The 19,545-nt window shown below is 42.4% G+C and overlaps 1 protein-coding gene and 1 pseudogene across 2 annotated transcripts in view; one reads left to right on the top strand and one right to left on the bottom strand.

Moving 5' to 3' along the window:
* Positions 1-19,545, top strand: part of CAMK1D (calcium/calmodulin dependent protein kinase ID) — a 405,862-nt gene that overhangs the window by 133,275 nt on the left and 253,042 nt on the right. For both annotated transcript variants that reach the window (XM_090266536.1, XM_090266535.1), the window contains exon 2: positions 19,133-19,264. In XM_090266536.1, the coding sequence (XP_090122662.1) occupies positions 19,133-19,264 (132 nt within the window). The remainder of the gene's footprint in view (positions 1-19,132; positions 19,265-19,545) is intronic.
* LOC150019604 (pre-mRNA-splicing factor 38A pseudogene) lies at positions 7,414-8,327 on the bottom strand (annotated as a pseudogene).

Here is a 19,545-nt window from a genome sequence, read left to right as displayed (position 1 = left end):
TGTTGCAGTCATTTCTCCACGTGCACTCCAGCCTATCTTTTTTGTTTGTTTGTTTGTTTACTTTGCTTACAGTATCTTCTACTATATTCCACTTTTTTTTTTATTTGTAAGACTTGAATATTTTCTCCTTTCCAGCATGATCCTAGGGTTGTCTGTTTAAGAAGGTTAGTTTGTGCATGCATTCTAATTACTATCTCCTAAATATTTCCAACACATTTATTGTGTTTTTTTGACCTGGAAATTTAAGTACCCACGTCTTCTTTTTTTTTAAAGTATATTTTATTGATTATGTTGTTACAGTAATTTCAATTTTTTTCCCCTTTGCTCCCCTCTGCCCAGTATCCCCCTTCCCTCTAGCAATCCCACCTCCTTCAGTTCATGTCCATGGGTCGTGCATATAAGTTCTTTGGCTTCACCCTTTCCTATATTATTCTTAGCATCCCCCTGTCTATTTTGTACCAACTGATTATGCTTCTTAGTCCCTGCACCATTTCCCCATTTCTCCCCCTCTCCCCTCCCAGCTGATAACCCTCCAAATGATCCCCATACCTATGATTCTATTCCTATTCTAGTATGCTTAGTTGGATTTTGTTTTTATTTTTTAGACTCAGTTGTTAATAATTGTGAGTTTGTTGTCATTTTAGTGTTCATAGTTTTGATCGTCTTTTTCTTAAGTAAGTCCCTTTGACATTTCATATAATAATGATTTGGTGATGATGAACTCCTTTAGCTTCACCTTGTCTGGGAAGCACTTCATCTGCCCTTCCATTCCAAATGATAGCTTTGCTGGATAGAGTAATCTTGGTTGTAGGTTGCTTTGCATCACCTTGAATACTACTTGTCAGTCCCTTCCTTCCTGCAAAGTGTCCTCTGAGAAATCAACTGATAGTCTTATAGGCACACCCTTGTAGGCAACTCTCCGCCTTCTCTCTTGCTGCCCCCAGGACTCTGTCTTTATCTTTCACCTTTGGCATCTCAATCATGAGGTGTCCTGGTGTGGTCCCCTCTGGGTCCAGCTCACCCGGGACTCTCCGTGCTTCCCAGACCTGTATGTCCATCTCCTTCACAAATTTTGGGAAGTTTCCCTCATTTTTTTCAATTCTTGCTTCCTCATTCTGCACTGGTTGACTGTTTTTTTCTTCTTTATGTTCCAAATCATTGATTTGAACCCCGGTTTCCTTTCCTTCACCATTGGTTTTGTGTGGATTTTTCTTCATTTCACTTAGCATAGCCTTCACTTCTTCTCTTATACGTTTGCCATACTCAAGCATATCTGTCAAGCCTGTGAGCATCTTTAACACCAGTGTTTTGAATTCTGCATCTGTTAGGTTGTCTAGCTCCTCATCTATTAGGTTGGCTATCTTCTTGTGGCTTAGTTCTCCCACTGGAACCTTGATCCGTTCCCCCTTTTGGGCTATACTTCTCTGTCCCCTCATTCTGACAGGATCCTGTGTTTGTTTGCCTCTGCATCCCAGGTAGAGCGGTTGCTCCTGTTAAGTTGTAAGGGGCGGAGCCTTAGGGTTTTGTCATTACAGGGTGGCCTGTTTCACCACGTTGTGGCACTGTCTGTGGGGGAGGGGTCCGAGAGGGAACAATACCGCCTGCCTAGCACTCACCCCTTTTCCAGGCACCTCGCCCACTTCTGCAGTGGCCTGGCGCCCCTCTAGCTGCTGCCTTGGCCATTGTTCCCAGAGTGGGTGGTTTTGTGGACGTTCTAGGACCGTGTGGGTCCTTCAAACAAGTGGACTCTGCTGAGACCGGCAGTTTCTGCCTCCACCCCAACCCCCACTGGTTTGCACAGTCAGAGCAATGAGACTTGACTTTCTCCCTCCTGCCTGTCTGGATGAGTATTTCTTCTTTATATCTTTGTTTGCTGGACGTCATGCAGTTTGATTTTCTGGAACTTTTGGTTGTTTCTAGTTTGGAGGTAGTAGTATTTCTTCTTAGTTGTGGAGGGAGACGCAGCATGTCTGTCTATGCCTCCATCTTGGCTGGAAGTCCATGTCTTCTTTATATGTTATTACAGCATGGCTAAGGCATAGGAGCCCAATCACTAAATATCATTTGCTTGGGTCCTGTATCAAGTCAGATGTTCTGCTGACAGTGATGTGACATATATTCTCATCTTTTCCTTTTTGAAATTTACACTTTGATCTTTTCTGTTCAAATAATATGAAGCTTACAGAATAAAGAAGGCACGGCCAGCTGATGGCTGTTCACACTTGAAAGATAGACCTGGACTAGTGTTTTTGTTTAAAAGTCAAGCAAAGAAGCAAGGTCATTATAATTGACCCTGATGTTTATCCTCAGGAAAGATGCCAGCACTGAAGCATCCTGGAGACTGACAGCTGATCTGTGTAGTTCTGAAATGCTGTCATTTTTGAGATTTGTTCCTGGGGGAGAAAGGAAGGCAGCTGTGATGAGAGAAAGGGAGTTCATTTTGCTGCTGCTTGTGAGGTAGATCTGATCTAATCGTGAAACAGTTGTGGATCCATTTGCTATTTTTAAGCATACTTTTCAGAAGCATCAAAGTATGTGGCAAATTTTAAAAAAGTTAAATCATTTTAGTGTTATGTTTTTGTGTGTGTGGTTTAGATAAATTTCCATAACCACTTTGGGTTGCTATATGAAATGACTTTTGCCATTATGAGGATGAACTGCCAGTTCCAGGCTTGGTCTGAGGAGGTACAGACCAGTTGCAAGGTGTCCAGCAGATCAGTGGTGAGATGCAGAATTGCACACAGCCACACAGACACACTGGTGACAGAGTATGGGTACTGGAGCTGGCTGATGCTAGACTTTGAGTCTGCCCTCATGTGGGGTCTGAGAAGAGACCTGGAGTCTCACCTCTGCACCTCTAACCTGAGGCAGAAACTGGAGCATCATTTCCATCTTGCAGGTGGCAAAACTGAAGTAAAAAAAGGCTGAGTCTCAGCAGCTTCATGGGCTCATTCAGGGGAGAATAAAAGGACCTATTACTGCTTTGTGAGGAACTTTGACTAAATCAGTATCGGTTTTACTTTTCAGAGGGCATGAGAGTGATTAGTTGATTTAGCTTGAATGATGGCATTTGTGAAGCCAACGCTGGGCTTGAGTCTTAATTTTTATTATTTATTTATTTATTTCTCTCACACAGAAGAAAAATGTGTTCAACTAGTGTATTCTCACATCTCTCAGAAATTTCTGCCCCCCGCCCCCCATCCCTCCAAAATTGCCAAACCGTTGCCATGGCCAAGGGGCATTCGTGCTCTGTCTGGATTTCCTGGACTTCTCTTTTTCTGCCTGCGCATAGCTCCAGGCTCCCTGGCAATCTGTCCTCTTACCAGCCCAGGGCCTTTCACTTATGGGTTTTTCCCCTCCTGAAAAAGTGTTCCAGACATGCTCAAGACTGTCTTCCTCGTTCCATTCAATTCTCAGCAAAGAGGCCTGCCCTGGCCAACCATCTACAAAGGCACTGGCGGTTTTTTTCCTTTTCCTTTTCCTTGTCTCTTGCTCTTACCTACCCCTGATATATATGCTTATTTACAGTCTTCCTCCCTTCTCATGGGCGTGAGAGCTTCTAGGGGCGGAAAGCTTGTTCCCTTCACCTCTCTCCTGGGGGCCTGGCATGTGAGAGTGTTCACTGCACATTTGCTTACTGAGCAGTCCGAGTTATTTTCCCCACTGCCATCTCACCGAGGCAGCAGCAAGGCAGAGGGCATTTGCCACTGTCCCTGGCCACCTCCAGGAAGCAGTGCAAAATGAATGTACCATGCACAGGGGTCAGTGACGGGTTGAAAGTGAAGTTCATCTTCACAGGGCCAGAGCTAGCTGAGGTTTAAAATATGATCATTTCCATCACCATTAAGGGCTTCCTGCTGAGCAGGTGTGCATGTTGCCATGTGACATGCTCCTGGGAAGTACACTTGGGTTTTAGAGGAGACGTCAGTAAGTCTGTCCCTTAACCCAAAGAAATAGCACAAGCACCTTACTGGGATGACTTGGGGAGGTGTCTTTGGGCTGTCAGGCCTTTTGGAGCTTCTCCAGTCACCCTGCCATGGGAAAGCCTATTGTTTGGGGGGTTGCCTGTGTTTTACTTCTCATGTATCTCAGCAGCCTATCCCTGAATACTGCAGTGTCAAGGAAAGAGGACCATGAAGTTTCTAATGGATGTGATCTGTCAAGACTGGTGAGGGCTGGCAGAGGCTGAGTAGCCCCTACATTCATTTCCATCATATTTGTGATGAGTCATAACTTTCATGGCCACATAATGGAGAGAAGCTTAATGAACAATATCTCCTTGCTACTGGCCTTCATTTTGCATGCAGTGGTATCTCAGGAAATGAGCTTTTGTGTTTGTGGGTCACCACTAGGCTGACTTATTGTTATTCTCAGCCAGAAATAATGTTATAATCAGTACCTCACAGCAAAGTGATTAGTAGTTTGTGTGTGTGTGTGTGATTTGAATGGTGAATAAAGCTTTATACCTTATACCAAGGCACTGATGCCCAGGGATGTATGAATTTTCCTTTTCTTTCAGCTGAGACAATGTTAATGTGATTACGTTGTAGGAAATGAGAGAACTTGTCAATTGTGCTGGAAGATTGTCACCTCTATTAACCAGGAAATGAATAATGAGAAGTGTGGGCAGTTTAGAAAGAGGAGCAGTTAGCAAGTGGGGCAACAGAAGGGTCAGTCTTGAGTCTACCGAGTTTTTATACTTTTGAAAAGAATGAAAGCTATTATATACAAGTTTAAGATATCAAGGCAATAAGGAGGGGGCCTAATTGGATTGCTTACCAGGAGTACCTTAGGAACACAAACAGAGGTCCAAATTAAACATTCTTCACTTTCCTTTAACAGAGGGTGTGGGTTCTTGAAGTAGGAGGGAAGAGGACCTTCTGTCTTCAGCCCTTGGGACTGAGGTGGGAAGACTCTCTCAGAAACTTAGAAGCAAGCCCAAGCTATTGGGACTCCATTTGTGTTTTCTGGTTAAGAAAGTTTCTGTGAATCTACCCATCATAGCCCGCATTGCCATTGACACAGTATGGCTGAGGGTTCGGATATTTTTTTGGGGGGAAAATACAATGAGAAAAGCCTATGCACCCCACCCACTCTTATTGCTTTTCCTGAGTTATGGAATTAAGTACAGCTGGACAGGTGGCAGCTTTTAAAAGTGGAAAGGCATGACTTTGGCATCAAACCAGGGTTACAATGTCAGTTTATTATCCTGTTAGCAAAAATTTTAATATCTTTGAATTTCAGTTTTCCCAGTTGTAAAATGAGAATATTATTATGCAGGGTTATTGGTAGAATTAGAAAGTGGTTGGCAAATATTTAAAAAATAAGCATCTAATAAGGCTTTTCTAAGCAGTTTAAATGATAATGGTGATGATTATTTAGGTTAGCTTCATTCTTTGCCAATAATCTGTCTTCCTGGTTATGGTTCTCTATACATACAAGGAAACACGGAATGATGGCATCTGGACCAACTTCTGTCTATAGCCTTGTGTGTGGAACTGTCCAGAATGCAGCTCAGTGATGAAGAGAGCGTAGGGGATACTATCCTTTCAGTGTCAGAGACTTAGCCAGTTACAAAGCAATCACTTACGTTAAAAGAAGGGGATTTTCAAGGTTAAAATGTAGAAAGTATCTTTTATATCACTCATGAGAAACACAGTTGTCATAAATGAATTTCTTTCATGGCAAAGCTGTATGACTTGTCAGGGAGCACACTTACCTGTTACTGTTCAAAATGATGTAGAACACAAAGAATTACCTACCGCATATTTGACAACATCAAGAATCCCACATAGTAATCAGCTTTGTTCATTTCCCTCATTTGTTCAAAACCTCATCCCTTCTCACTGTCTGCTGCATGGTCAGTCTGCCACCTGATGTGTACAGCGGCCAGCGGGCAATCCCAGGCAACCTTTCCAGGGCCAGCATTCCATCAATCCCTCACACCTGGGTCTGGATCCCAGCATCTCCAGGCACTGGCTTTGAGATTTGGACAAGTTCTGGAACCTTGATGAGGTCCGTTTCCTCATCTGTCAGCTAGGGATAAATACTAATAATACAGATTTGTATCTGTATTAGTTTCCTGTTGCTGCAGTAAGGAATTACCACACACTTGGTGGATTAAGACAGCACAAATTTATTATCTTAGAGCTCCAGTCAGAAGTTCAGAAGTCCAGAAGTCGGTCTTACAGAGCTTAAGTCAAGAGGCTGGCAGGGCTGGAGGCTCCAGGGAAGAACCTGTTCTTTGCTTTTGCAGCCTTCTGGAGGCTGCCTGTCTTCTTTAGCTTGTGGCCCACTTCTGGTGATGGCCTCACTCAGACTGCTTCTGGCAACCCATCTCCTTCTCTGACTCTGGCTCTCCTGCCTTCCTCTTATAAGGTCCCTCATGATTACTTTGGGCCCACCTGAATAATCCAGGATACTCAAGTCCCCCCACACTAAAACTCTTAACCTAGTCACAGCTGTGAGATATAAAGACAATAAGGAGGGGGCCTTGTAAACTAGCATTCACAGATTCCAGAGACTAAGACATCGACATCCTTACGGGGCTGTTATTCTGCCTGCTGTAATATTCTATAGTATTGTGAATATAAACGATGTGTTTTACACACACAAACACACACACACACAATGTCCTTAGCACCGTGTTGTACTCAAGAAACCAATGCCATCCTGCTGCACTCCCCTCCTGTATATAGATTCACACAGGGCCTGGCTCTGGAACGGGTTCTGTTTTTGTCAAATTGCCTTTCTTGATTTCCCTTTCCCTTCCCTGTTGGTTTTTTTTTTTCCCCATTTTATTTAGTTATTTGTATTAAAGGTGTTAAATTTTACTGTTTATTAAACTGTTCAGTGCAGCTGGGTTAAATGATCCATAAGAAGCCTTACATTTGCATTCTTTTCTTACAAAACTGCTGCTAATCAGTTCTCATGTTTACTGCCACTTGATACTGCTGGGGGGGAAATCTGGCACTAATATGTTTTACAAACTTGATCTTTGAATGTAATAGTAGCTGCACAAATCTTAGGATTCTCAGAACAGTTCCAATCACAGAGCAAACCAAAAACTAAACTACAGAAAGATGGAAAATGGGGGCTTTAAATTTAGTAACAAAAGGATCACTAGGTGGTCACATCCTCAAATCCTCAATGTTGATTGTACAAAGGGGTCAAAAGCAGCCCCTGGGGACCATTATCCCTCAAACATGGAATAATATTCAAAAAGAGATACAAAACTCAGCACTTCTTTCATTAAAAAGAAAAAAAAAGTAGAGAAACTTTTAGGTTAAAAAAACAAACAAAAAAGCTAAAATACTTTCCTAGCTGCCTGGGGAATAGGTCTCAATCCATCCACACAGGGAGATGCCCTCATATCTGCAGGAAGCCATTTGGACTAAACCCAAATGGAGTCCATTACTCATTCCCTCTCCGGCTCTTCTTGTGGCTTTTCTTAGATCTTCCAGGAGATTTTGAGTGGCTCCTGTGTCTGTGACTACGGTGATGACCTGGGGAATTAGAGTGGGACCTGCGCCGTCTGTCTCGGGCCCTGCTGCGGTGACATCTTGGTCTCTTGCTCAGATGCCTTTCTCTCTGCGGGGAGGGGCTCCGCCTTTTGGGAGACCGACTCCGCCTACTGGGAGACCAGCTCCTTCTCCTGGAGCGCAATGTGGGAGAGTGACTGGGCTTGCCCAAGTCTCCGTAGCTTCTACGGTGGTGATCAGGTGATGGCGCTGTCTCCAGCTTCTCATCTTCCTCTTCACCGGCCTCCACATCATCCATGTCCTCTTCTAGAGCGCTAACCCGAGGCTCCGGTAGCTTAGCTTCCTCTAGCACATAGCGTTTCTGCAGCCGGGGCAAAATGATATCACAGACTCTCTCGCTGTGCAGTAGCTCATCAATGAACTCATCCACGTGCATCAGTTCAAATTCCCCATTTTTATTCTGGCTCTTAATTTTCCGATAGTCATTGTACAGAGGCTCCAAGTACTTGTAGCAATCAATTGCAGCGCCCGTCAGCCTCAGGTAAAGCGCTCCCAACAAATGGACATACTTGAAGTCCTCATTTTTAATAAATTCAATAATGATATCCTCCTCTGGTTGAATCTGAAGCATCTTCAAGGTCAAGCACAGAAAGGGAGTTGGCTTTATGTTGCTACCATAGACCCTGCCCACAAACCTTAACTCCATGGCTTTATCAACTACAAGTTCAGCTGTGAGTCCAAAGCACTCCTCTTTCCAGTACCTGGAGCCATAGATTCGAGTCCGAATGATCTTTTCCACCAGATACTGTGGATGCTGTGCGTGCCCTTCACCGTGCGGTTCGCCATTTTAGAACGCCTTCAGCTCTGTTTCATCGGGTCCTTTAATGCGTCGTATCCTCAATTGGGAAATGCTGGCACCCACAGCCATGATCACCAGCTGTCCTCGAGGAAGAAGAGCCTGAGAGTCCTCCTGTTGTTTTTGTCTGTTGACCCATACTTATCCTTTCTTTTCTTTCATGTTCCCTTTCTCCCTGATTGGTGTTATTTATGAATGAGCTCTATGAAGAAAAGGTTTTCTTCAAAAAACATTGCATTTCTTCATTGGGGAAGGTGTCCAGGCTAATTGTGAGCCAAGTTGAAAGGGCTTGGTCACCAGAGCACACCAGTCCTGTTTAGATGGGTATTCCAGACAGCACACATGGTAAGCTTGTCCGTATGGTGGAATGTTCCCGACATTTCATCAGTAGGGTATTAATCCAGCTAGAACATCTAGTGCAAGGCTTAAATTACCCAGAGACTGATTTTGCATAGATGTTTATTGAACTTCTAAATGGAAAAACAACGCATGTACATAGTAAAATGGGTAAAATTAAGTCTTCCAACCAGCTTCCTTCCAGGCTTCTCCCTGGAGAGAACAATGTAACAATGTTCATGTTCTCTCTCTCTATCGCTCTCCCCCCCCCTCTCTCCGCCCCCCCTGCCCACCCCCACCCCCACCCCCACCCCCACACACAAGTGGGAAGATAATAGGCACTTTGCTCTGCACATTTATTTTTTTACTTAACAATATGTCTTGGGGATTACTCCATATTAGCACACATAAATCTGCTTTATTTTAAATGGCTGTGTAGTTCTTTATTGTTATTTTAGATTTTAATTTACTTAACCAGTTTTCTATTGATGGATATTGAAAGATATTTTCAAATGTTTTGGTATTTCAAATTTCACTGATTTTTAAAATCTGATTATGATAGGCCTTCTGTTTCCTCTATGTAGATACAGCCAAATGTCCTTTTAATGTACTAATTATTATAACAATAATGACTCCAGAGGTTTTTTGTTTTTGTTTTTTTATGAGGGAGCTTCAAAGGCTAATTAGAGTATATCAATGTTGGCATGGAGTGCAAAAGCATTTTCTTTCAAGTAACCTGTTGATATACCTGTCCTGAACAAGAGTTAGAATAAGCTCAAAAGAGTGCTTAGAATAAGGGCCTTTCAGAGGCTCCCAGCAATTGGTCATGGTCACATAAGGGGTGGCCAGCTGGGATTAATCATAAATACCCACCCAGCTTCATGATTATGGGTTTGTTCACCAGGTGGCAATGATGTCATCCAGCTCCTCCAAAGACTTTGGACCTTTGTAGCAGTCACAGGAGAAAGGGTCACAAGGGTCTGATAGGTCTAGATCCCTGCTATAGGAGTGATGAAAGCGAAGGTCATTCTAAAGAACCACCCATGTAGGGAGAATCTTTGTCAAACAGAAGATCTGTGAAGACCGTAATGAGAAGTAACACTGAGGAGGTGTGCCCACTTGATGAAGAAAACTGGAGAATATACTGAGAGTTCCAGTTCCATCCAAATCATTACCCACATTATCCAAGTCAACTTATACCCTTGCACAAATGCATATACAACCTACACAGACACTTTATGTGCCTTTTAACATTATTAGCCATTTAGTTGTGGCCACAAGGAGACTGGAATCTCAAGAGACCTGAATCTTTTACCTGCTGTCACCTTCCCAAACCAGGCTTTTATTAATGCTCCCTATGGTGTGCTAAAAAAAAAAATGACTGACTCACTTGGGTTTTGTATCAGCTGTTCACAAGTGACTGGAGAAGAGCAAAGTTAAAATAGGGGACCCTGTTAGAGAAGTGAAGGGGAAAAAGTTGTGCTATTAAATGAAGCATGTTCTGGAGAAGATGGCAGTATGCATTCATTTGGAATTTATCTGCCTTCTATGCTTGGGTCAGGGAAGCAATTAACAGTAAAGACTCAGCACTACAGAAAAATCTTAAGAAACCAGGGATGGCACATACAGTGCCTGTGCTGGTGTTTTGAAGCCTTCCCCTGTGACAAGCACTGTCATACCCAAACCTGCTCCAGTGGTTTTAGACACAGGGATGCATGTGGAATGAGAATTGATCTGGGCAAAAAATAAGGCTGATCATATGAATATTTTAAAAGATCTCATTATGATTCTTGAATCTTTTTTACAAGGTTGCTAGTCAATGTGGGATTTACCAGTTGAAGAGAAAGATGGGATATTTTGGAGTGAAAAAGAATAGTTGTTTTTAGTAGAATTCTCCCTATTCCAATGCATAACTTAACTAAAGTGAAGGATGTGTCTCTAATTTGAACTGGTTGATGATGCATGGGTCTGAATTAATAAAAACCTGAGTTACAAGTTATTTTTAAGAAATGAAATTTTAATACTTTCAGTGAAAATATTGCTACTATATAATTGTCAAGAAGAAGGTTTTAGAAGACACACTATAATGAATAGATGTTATATTTAGATAGGATACCAATTTTCATGCACACATATTTGTTCTTGAAACATGTGAAAGCAAAACGAATTTTGCTTTGTTTGCTTGGCAGAACATTATTTTTCAGATTAGGTTTGGCTTTCTTTTGGTCAGTGGACTGAATTAGCACTACAAGATGTCATTAGTTGAGTGTGAATTAGTGAAAATGTGAAACTGAAGATTCTACTGGAAAGAGTTGATGTCACTGCTAAAATTGCCTAATTTCTGCCTGGAGAGTTGCTTAGGTATTGAGACCATCCGACTTCACGCCTATTATCTGTTTACATTCTCTGGGGTCAGTAAGACTATTGCTTGGGTTAGCAGACAGGCTTCCCTAGTTTAAGAATTGATTCCTCTCTGGAACAATAGGTCTAAAAGGCACCTGTTCATTTCTTTATTGTCTAAAACCAAATATCACCAACTTTGTATTTTACTCTTTAGGTTTTTTTTTTCCTTTTTTTCCCCAAGCAGGCCTTAATACTGTCCTGGCATGACATGGGAGAATGGTATGCTTAGTGGAAAAGAACATTTTAATTTATGGTCCAAGAACTGAGGGTAACGTCTGTTGGCCCAGCTGCCCAGCACAGTAATGGCAATCTACTAGAGGCAATGTCATTATTAAAGTTAATAACACAATCAACTTGATTTGTATGTAGAATGACTAAAAATCTCAAAAAGGCAATGGTCCAGTAATAGCTGACTGTAAGCTAAGAGGGCAGATTATTTCAGCAACATCTGATTATTTCTTGGTCTAATTTGGGATGGATATAATTTTACTGAGCAATCGTTTAGTGTACTGTCATGAATCAAAAAGACAGCTCTGGAATTCCTGATTCTTGTTGAAAATCAGGGGCATCTCTTCCTGTGCAATTGGATGGATATTTGTGGAGCACCTAAAATGTGCTGGTCACAGTAGATTGTTAGAGGCTAAATATTTGTTTGTTTTGTGATTGAATTTCTCTTGTTTGAGAAAATAATTTATTTTTGAATCATGTGCCCTTAGAGGCACCAGTCCATGTACTACTAATTTTAGATGCTATCTGATATTTTTCTTAACTTCAGGTTAAAGAGCATTAGAAACTGGGAAAGCAGAATCTGTAGATTCTTGTTTTTGCTTTTTATAATATTAATTGGTAGTGAGCAGATTGTTAGCCAGCACATCTCTGGGCTCGGCTTAGCTCTGAGTTTTGATCTCAATATATAGTAGCAGATCTGGAGGTAAGGTGCTCAGAACAGCTCTAGGATTTTTTAACAACTAGAAGGTAAACGTCTATCTTTAGTTTCAAAACCCTTAAATGTCTGTTTTTAGCCAAGGCATCTTCAGGACACACGAATTTTGTGTCCCAGAGCACCGCCCCACCTCTTTTCTTTGCCTCCCATTGATCAGTTACAGTTGGGTCATTTCACTTCTGGAGGACTGGGTTCATACCCCCAGGGTGGACTTTATGTCATGGACAGTCTACCATTGCCATACCAGGATTCCGTTCTTAAAACCAACTAGACAGAACAAAAACAAAACAAAACACACACACACACACACACACACACACACACACACACAAAACACCCAGTTTTTTTTTTTTACAGCCATCTTTCTTGAAGTTAAAAAGTAGTTGTCTAGAATTCTTTAGTCAGTATAGAAAATGTGACCATTTTCCTTGAGTCTTGAAAATTCAGCTCTCAAAATATTGCTTTTTTTTTGCTCTGACTAGTGTGGCTCAGTGGGTTGGGTGTTGTTCTGCAAACTGAAAGGTTGCTGCTTCGATTCCCTGTCAGGGCACATGCCTGGGTTGCCGGCCAGGTTCCTGGCTGGGGGCATGTGTGTGAGGCAACAGATTAATGTTTCTCTCACACATCGATGTTTCACTCCCTCTCTTTTTCACTCCCTTCCTTTCTCTCTAACAAATAAATAAAATCTTTAAAAATATAGTTCTTAAGAAAATAAAGATGCTTTATGTCTTCCTGGGTACCTGGAAGAAGCTGCCTTAGAATAAGTTGCCTCCAGGTGATGATTTGATATTCTTTGAAATGTGGAAGAAAAATGGGAAGGATTCAACTCTTGTCATTTGTATAGCTTATCTTTAGGAGCCAAAAATAGGTATTTAGCATTTCAAGAATAGCTTTTTGTTTGACCTTTTTAGTAATTTGTCATAGAGCTTTAATGTAGATGGAAACTTGGTATGTGTTTTATTTTAAATAGAATAATGTTTTGCTTTAAAAACCAAATATTATGTCGCAACTTGAAAAACGCAATTTTCAAAACACTGGAATTCTATTTCTCTCATGATTATGTATTTTCTAAAATCTGTATAAAATATGACCTCTCCGCTTTCCCAACAAATTTTACTTATTTAACTAGGATGAAGGTTTATGAGGAGAAATGTCATATCATAAATTCACAAATTTAATATTTTTGCCATTCAAGACCAGTTGATGGTAACTGAAACTGCAGAAAGCAAAACCACGTGTAAGAGGGGATCACTGTATATCATTTCTTTTGTGGATCGGCAGCACAGGGAGAATGTGGAAAGCTAGGTGGAGAAGCAGAGGAGAGCCCCAAATAATGGTGATCGTCAAATCTGCCTTGGGTAGCAGGTGGTGCAAGTATTGTTAGATATGGAGATACAGAAAGGAATGATTCAGGACTCCCACTCTCATGCAGGCAAGCCCTCGGGAAGGACCATGATGGACCGTGTCAGTGGGTTCAGGTAGGTGTAAGCCAAGTGTGCATGCCCCAGAATGAGGGTCTCATTCTGTCTGGTTGGGAAGCAGTTGAGAAAGCCTTCATAGAAAAGGAAATATACCAGCTGGGCCCTTTAAAATATAAATGGAATTTTGCCAAGCAGAAAGAAATGGGAATAGTGTTCCAGGAAGGGGGAGGTAGGCAGGACTTGAACAAAGGCCAGTGGTATGAAAGGGCATGGGAATGTTTAGGAACTGCCAGCTGACTGTTGTGGTTGGTGGAGGAGATGTGTGTATGGCGGAGTGCATTCGTGTTGGGGAAGACGGCTCCAGTGGTCCATAAGCTCATACATTTGGGGTCAGTTTGGGGAAAATGTTGATTGCCATGGGTAACTTGCAAAGGAGTTAAATTTATCCCCTGTAGATATGAAACCTCAAAGCTTTAAGTAGCATAGTAACATCATCAGATCTTTGCAGTCGCGGGTAGAAGATAGCAGGGAGAGGTGGGTTTGTTGGGGGCAGAAGAGCCAGGGAGAGCCCTGAAAGTAGTCCAGAGTGAAATAACGAGCTGAAACCAGAACAGTGGTCTTTTTAACAAAAGACCCGAACATTATAGAAATGAGAAAGTGGAGTGAAATAGGGTTCTAGGCTATGTTATGGGTCAGAAGTTTTGAGATGAAGACACTGTTTTTTTGTTGTTTTGTTTTATATTTTTACCTTGGTTATGCTGCTCTTGAGAGGCTGGTCAGGAGATTTATCTAGAAAGACCCAGTAGGCAGTTGGAAAAATGAGATTTGCACATAAGAGAGATTAAAATTTCAATACAGGTGAAAGGGCCATGATGAGATAGGTGGAAACTGGAAACAATAGGTTTTGCAGGGGGAGAGTATAGAATGGGATGAATGGAGGGCTGAGGATGCAACCTTGGGGCTCACTGACGTTTGATGGGAGGAAGAGGAATGGGTGAAGATGGTGGAAGGAGAGAACTATGTCATAGAACCATGAAGAAGACAGAGTTTTAGGAAGGAGGCCCTTCACACGTCACACAAAAGACCAATAGGATGAGCACAAGAAGAAGCCATTGGAATGAGCAGTTGAAAGACCCCCACCCCCTAGGGGCCTAGATTTCCTGATTCCAATCAAGTGGGGGTGGGAGGAGAAGTCAGACTGCAGAGAGCAGGAGGCCTGGGTGCCAGGTGGGAGCTGGCCACCCACAGGCTGCCATTTCAAGATACAAGTGCAATTCAGTCTGCCTGGAAGGCTCTAGCATTCCATTTTAAATACACAGTGCTTGTATTTCACAGATGATAGAGTGCAACTTGCTTTGACCTCTTTGTATTTTAAAACTTTATAATTCCCTGTCCCAGTTTATGTTCCTAGGGATATATATATATATATATATATATATATATATATATATATATATATATATATTTTGGTTGTCTGAAGGCTTTATGGGCTCAAACAATTTTTCTTGTACATCTTCCTTCCTGCCACCAGCCCCCTCCCAGTCTACCTCCCACAGAGACACGTGGACACACACATCATTTTATTGTGTAATTACACTGACAGTACCCAAACTATTCATTCATGAGTTTCTGCTTCTGATGTTTTTAATTAGCTTTCCTGGAACAGGGAAGTGTCTTCAAGTGATTTCTACTGCAAGAACAATAACAATTTATGCTAATCGTATATCCCTTAAGGAGACCAGAGAGCTTTGTCTTTGGAAAGCTTGTAGAAGGTAAATGAACATTGTTTGGTTAAATGAGGGAACAGGTGGATTTTCCCACTCAGGAAGGGTGGCAGCTCCCCAAACACAGTCTGACCCTCCATTTCTGTCACTTTCCAGGCTTGTGAGGTAGGCCCCCAGCCACCAGTATGGATCAGTCCAGCTTAGTGTATTGAAGGGACTTCGGAGGGGTTATGAAACCTAAATATTATTTTCTGTCCATTACTGTCTGTGTGACTGAGCCTTAATGTCTTCATCTGTGAAATGGAGGGGATAGTAACTTCCTGTATACTACTTGAGGTTTGTGACTCAAATTAGTTGATATATGCCAAAGTACTTTGTCAATGTCAAGTGGTATATAATATCTGGTTCTCTACAATTATTCATAGAATTTCTTTCTCCTTTAGGGAGGTAATGAGTAAAAAGTTTTATCAGATTTTTCCTGTGTGTCTATCCTCAGGTAATGCCATTTAGTAGAACCAGGCAGACTTTTTATTTATCTTTATTCTTTATTGTGGTAATGTGTGTGTGTGTGTGTGTATACCATTTTTAAATGTGCAATTCAGTGGCATTGAGTACATTCACATTGTTGTGTTACTATCATCACCATCCATCCCTAAAACATGTCTTCTCAAACAGAGACTCTATACTCATTAAACACTAAACTCCCCCTTCCCCATCCCCTGGTGCCCACCATTCTACTTTCTGTCTATGAATTTGACTGCCCTAAGTACCTCATATACATGGGATTATACAGTAGTTGTTCTTTTGATTCCGTCCTATTTTCACTTAGTATAAGGCAGCTATTCTCAACCTGTGGGTCATGACCCCTTTGGGGGTCGAACAACCATTTCACAGGGGTTGCCTAAGACCATTGGAAAACACATATATAATTACATATTGTTTTTGTGATCAATCACTATGCTTTAATTATGTTCAATTTGTAACAATGAAAATACATCCTGCATATCAGATGTTTACATTATGATTCATAACAGTAGCAAAATTACAGTTATGAAGTAGCAAGGAAAATAATTTTATGGTTGGGGGTCACCACAACATGAGGAACTGTATTAAAGGGTTGCGGCATTAGGAAGGTTGAGCACCACTGGTATAAGGTCTTCAAGGTTCATTGGTGTTATAACCTATGTCAGAATTCCATTTATATTTATGGCTGAATATTCCATGGTGTGTCTATTCATGTATTTGTCCTTTCATCCATTAATGGATATTTGGGTTGTTTCCACCTTTTGGCTATAGTGAATAATGCCAACAGGAACATGGGTGTAGAAATATCTGTTCAAGTTCCTGCTTCCAATTTTGTTGGATTATACCCAAAAGTGGCATTGCAGACTGACTTTCAGTCTGAGATGATGGGACTGTATAGCCTTGGCTTTGTGCCTCTACTCGGTAACTGCTGATGGAGACTCCTGGAGTCACAAGGGGCACCTTAGCCCTCTGGGGCCTGCCCTAGTCCCTTTCACAGGTGCCTCATTGTCAAGCCCCAAGATGCTTAGCTCATGAAGCCCTTTATGGATCTGTGCCTCATTGTCTTGTCCTTACCACGGGGTCACAGATAGTCCATCCCTTCTGGAGTCAGGGGCTTGATCCAGGAACTGCCTTACCTTGACTTCCTATGGCAGCTGCTGGCACCATATCTGGTGGTGACCTCTAGTCCCCTCCCTATTATGTCATGGTCAAAGGGTAGATTCACACAGAAACCTCACTTCCCACTGAGGGGAAGAATGACCCACAGAACAAGGAAGCACTTATCCCTCTAGCTCCTGATAGCTTCAGCTAAGCACAGGACCTCCTCTGCAATGGCCAAGGTTTGTCACCATTCATACAGATACTGCAGAGGCAGGAGCCTGGGTGGATGCAGAGTGGGGCCTGCCAGCATTTCTCCATCAGAGCTCTGGTAGCTTGGTCGCTACTGCTAAAGGGCTTCTCTACCTTCTGAAAAATGGACATAGTCAATCCAGCAGACTCAGGAGAGAACCCACTGCGAAGATGTCAGCATCAGAGGCCTCAGTGGCAAATAGGGAAACTGAAAATGAATGCACAGAAGTCTTCACCCATGGTGTTAGAATCTTGGTCTTTCCACACCAATCTTTCTTCTCTCCTCTCCAACATAGTTCTTATTCTGCCTCCTGGAGTATAGCAAGAGAGGGCATGTACGTCATCGTCCACAGTTTCTTCCATCTAAGAACGCTCACTAACTCTGAGATGAATCCATCTGGGTCTATCCCTGAGAGAGAAGCCAGCTGGGTGGGGACAGCTCCTGGGTTGGGGGACTCCTTGATGTTGTGTGAATTGGTCTTTTTGGACAAAAGCCCTTGGCAGTAACCCAGTGCTACTGGGAACGTCCTATTCCATATATCACTCTGTGATAAATCTGTTATGAGTTTTCATGTATTTATATTTCATAATTGCTCTTCTGGCTGGTTCCATGTGAGGCATGTGGTACTATGAGGGGAGAATCTTACTTGGCCAATAATTCGTGAATTTGGACAGAACACCTTAGTTCTGACGTTTTCCATTTGGTTCTCTTGTAGAATGCCCATCTTCTGCCCCTCAGGGTTGTGTAATTAGATACAGACCTTGAAGATGGACTTCTCTTGTGGGAGTTAATGTTCCAGTAGAAACACTGTTCCAAACACGCAGTTAATTGTACTAAGTGGAGTGAATTCCTCTCACTGGAAAGGATTTTGTCTTCTTTTGGTCCGTGACAGATGCATATCCCTTTAAAAGGGAAAGGAGATGGAGAGAACAGTACCTTCTCCTTGCTTTGGCATTTCTGTGATGTTGTCTGAAGAACAAAAGCCCCCGACGCACTGGTATTGGGATGACATTGGTCTTTTTAGCGATTTCTTTTCATGCAGGAAAGGTTGTCTCTCATCATAACTGTGTAGAAGCCGTGTTTAGTGTCTCCGAGTATAAAAGAGAAAGTCTAGGGACAGAGAATGACTCAGCGGCTTGTAGTTTTCCTTGACCTGTGGGCTCAGATCTAAGTTGCTGAGATCTGGAGTGGACAATGGAGGAGCCTGTTTTTGTTTCAAAGCCATTGGGGATGTTTCCCCCCACCCAAGTATGGCTTCCAGGCCCTACCTGCTGGCAAATACAGGAGGTGGTGGTGGGTAGGGTGAACAAGATGGCCACTGAAGCTCTGGCTCCAGGGCTCACTGACCACAGGGAGTTCTCTGGAGAAATGGGCTGTCTGTCCTTGAGTCCTGGTTACACTTTCAGCTTGTTGCTCTGCCCTTACAGAGTTAAAAATTTATATTTCCAGGCGGGAGAGTCTCTCCCAGTCAGGGCATCATTTGTGTCTTTGTTTCTTTGTTTGTTTTGTTTAATAAAGCAAGCTAGTTATTGAAGACTTGCATGCCCCTCCTTACCAGTTAATTAACCTCGTGTCAATGTCATGTGTTGCACTAATTCACACTTTAGTTACATCCTTATATATCTACAAGAATTAATTAAATGTTTGTGAAATGCTTCCTAATTTTCTTGGGATGAAAAGGCCTACAAGGAATCTAGTAATTTTAGTATGACTTCTGGTCAACTTGGGGTGGGGGTGCAGACAACTTCAAATGCACACAGTCTTTCTCTGTAGGAACCTTGCTGGAAGCTTCTCTGTTTGCTCCCAAGTGACTGCAACAGTGTTGTTCTACAGGGCGGCAGGTGGAACAGGGAGGCAGCCAAACCCATGTGGACATCCACGTGCGCCTTTGCCTGAGGGCACATCTGCATGTGTGTACTTGTTTGCCTAAAGAACTTTGGTCAGCAGTGGTGCTGGATAATAAAGTAACAATAAGGCTGGCGGTATTCGTGTTACTATTATTGTTCAAACTTTCGTAGTGGGATTAGAGGAACCTTGTGGAACTCCAAACCCCTGAACCTAAACCACTTTTTTTCTTCCTCTTTCTTCACAGCGGGGCATTTTCTGAAGTGGTCTTAGCTGAAGAGAAGGCAACTGGAAAGCTCTTTGCAGTGAAGTGCATTCCTAAGAAGGCGCTGAAGGGCAAAGAAAGCAGCATAGAGAATGAGATAGCCGTTCTCCGAAAGTAAGTGCCAGGAGGCACCGCCTTCTTCCCCAACAGCCTTGGGGTTATCCGTGGTCCCTAATCCAAGGGAGGGAGAAAGCTGTGAGTGCTGGCCTCCCAGAGTTCAAAGAGAATGGTCGACACACTGGCAGCAGGGAGTGGGTAGGCTCTGCGAATGATGACTAATGCTCGTGAAGTGCGTTGAGAGCAATTTTCAACTATACATCTTATGTTTTATAACATTTGCAGCAGTGGTTTGAGGCAGTTATTTTTTTCCCTAACATCATGGCAGTTGAGTAGAC

The sequence above is a fragment of the Furipterus horrens genome, unplaced genomic scaffold (assembly GCF_987537825.1).
Source record: "Furipterus horrens unplaced genomic scaffold, mFurHor1.1.pri manual_scaffold_2, whole genome shotgun sequence".
In the NCBI taxonomy this organism is placed as follows: Eukaryota; Metazoa; Chordata; class Mammalia; order Chiroptera; family Furipteridae; genus Furipterus; species Furipterus horrens.
Note: the sequence above shows the minus strand (reverse complement) of the source record. Positions and strands in the feature narration are given on the sequence as shown.